General features: G+C 44.9%; 1 protein-coding gene across 1 annotated transcript; it reads right to left on the reverse strand.

Annotated features, from left to right (window-relative positions):
• Positions 1-345: 345 nt before the first annotated feature.
• LOC137807654 (uncharacterized) lies at positions 346-798 on the reverse strand. Its single transcript, XM_068608399.1, has one exon. The coding sequence runs from the start codon at positions 796-798 to the stop codon at positions 346-348; it is 453 nt and encodes a 150-aa protein (XP_068464500.1).
• Positions 799-2,245: the final 1,447 nt, after the last annotated feature.

Raw genomic sequence — 2,245 nt, forward strand, 5'->3', positions numbered from 1 at the left:
AATCTACTGGGAGCAAACCATCGGCTAGGTAGCCCTGATATGGTGTCATCCAGGTCTCTACCACGTCGACTTGCAGGACCTCCGATGACTCCTCTCCCAACAAGCTGTAAATGTTTATTCTGGGCACCTTCAAAGTCTCTTGTGCAAAGACCGATGCCTCCTTCCTTGTTCCAAGCTGACCTCCAGGGTTCTCACATGGTTGACCTAAACCATCCCTTCCGTAGTGGTTATGGGCGATTTCAAGGTGTCTTGAATGACAGACCTTTGTCGACCTCCCTTCCCTGAGCTCGCCCGCTTGGACAGCAGGTCGGCTCGGGAATTATGTTCTCTTGGGATATGCACCAGCTAGAATGTGGAAAAAGTTTCCTTTAGAAACACAACATACTTGAGGTACGAGGCCAACTGTGGGTCTTTAGCCTGATACTCACCTATAACCTGCCCGGTGACCAGCAACGAGTCACTCTTTACCAATAAGCTCTGAGCACCCAATTCCCTAGCCAATAACATCCCAACTATCAGGGCCTCGTACTCAACTTGGTTGTTGTTGGCCTTGAAGGAAAATCTCATGGCCTGCTTGATCAACAACCCGTCAGGTCCCTCCAGAATGACCCTAGCACCATTCTCTTGCTGGTTACAAAATCCATCCATTGAAAAGACCCACTTGAAGTCATCACCGTGTGGCTGGGTAGCCTTAGATGATAGTTTTGCCACAAAATCAACATATACTTGATGCTTAATAGGCCCCTTGGGTTCGTAGTGCATGTGAAACTCAAATAGCTCGACTGCCCAACGAACCATCCGACCTGCTATGTCAGGCTTCTAGAAGACCTTGCGGATAGGCAAATCATCATCACTATTATAGTGAAACTTTGAAAATAATGACGAAGTCACCGAGCTGCAAAAACCACTGCAAAGGAAACCTTTTGGATAGCTTGATATCGTATCTTTGGCCCTTGTAGCACCTTGCTCACGAAGTAAACTGGCCTTTGGACTTTATCTTGCTCTTGCATAATGACCAAGCTTATTGCTCGATCGGTGACTGCGAAAGAAAGACGAAGGGGGTACTTGGAAATGGCTTACAAAGGATAGACGGGCTGGCCTGATAGTCCTTCAATCTGACGTATGCATCTTCACACTCGTGAGTCCACATGAAATGGTTATTCTTCTTCAGGCATTGAAAATAAGGGTACCCCTTATCTCTTCCGGCTGATAAGAATCTGGACAAGGCGACCATGCGCCGCGTCAGCTGTTCTACTTCCTTCACACTGGCAGGGCTCCTCATTCCTATGATAGTTGCGCATTTGTCTGGGTTCGCTTCTATACCTCGTTCAGTGAGTAGAAACCCAAGGAACTTCCCTTCTTCCACCATAAACAAACATTTTTTCTGGGTTCAACTTTAAATTAACTTGGCTATCGTGCTAAACAGCTCTTCCAAATCAGCAACGTGTTGATCCCTTTCTTCTAAGGTGACGACCATGTCGTCCACATATGCCTGTACATTCTGCCTAATCATTGGTGTGAGGACCCTATCCATCAGTCTTTGATAGGTGGCACCAGCATTCTTGAGGCCAAAAGCCATTAACTTGTAGCAATAGCTAGAGAGCTCAGTCATCAAGGCGGTCTTACTCTCATCTCGGGGATGCATGCGGATCTGATTGTACCCTGAGAATGCATCTAGGAAAATAAGCAATCGATAACTCGAGGCATTGTCCCCCAAGCAGTCTATGTTGGGTAACAAATAAGAGTCCTTGGGACTGGCCTTATTCAGGTCTTTAAAGTCGACCCACATCCTCCACTTCACATTGGCCTTTTACACCAATACCAAGTTTGCTAACCACTCAGGGTATTGAATCCCCTTATGTGGCCAGCCTTCAAGAGCTTCTGCGTCTCCTCCTTGGTGATCTTGTTGATCAAGAGAGATCAAATGCTTTGTAGAATCCAAATCCAAAGTGTTTGATACAAGGATGGTGCTGATGTTATATTTAGGGAGGGATCTGGGTAGAATAGAATTTGATCCACTCCTTTGTTGAATCTAAAACTTATGTGATTTAAAACCTTTTAGAAAATAAAGTGTTTTTCCAACTAAGTGAAAAACAACCTGTTGTTTTGTCGAATTAACCGGTTGTTTTGTCGAATCAACTAGTTGTTTTACTCTTAAGAGTTTTGAAAAGGTTGAAAACTGTTTTAGTTTGGTTGACTTAACTGCCAAACCAAACAATCAGTTGTTTCGTGGTTTCAACCGATT

The sequence above is a fragment of the Phaseolus vulgaris genome, chromosome 11 (genome assembly GCF_000499845.2).
Source record: "Phaseolus vulgaris cultivar G19833 chromosome 11, P. vulgaris v2.0, whole genome shotgun sequence".
Taxonomy (NCBI): Eukaryota; Viridiplantae; Streptophyta; class Magnoliopsida; order Fabales; family Fabaceae; genus Phaseolus; species Phaseolus vulgaris.

What these genes read in the sequence shown, in the direction of transcription:
- LOC137807654 (XM_068608399.1), bottom strand. Translation starts at nt 798, where the DNA reads ATGGTTCGTTGGGCAGTCGAGCTATTTGAGTTTCACATGCACTACGAA.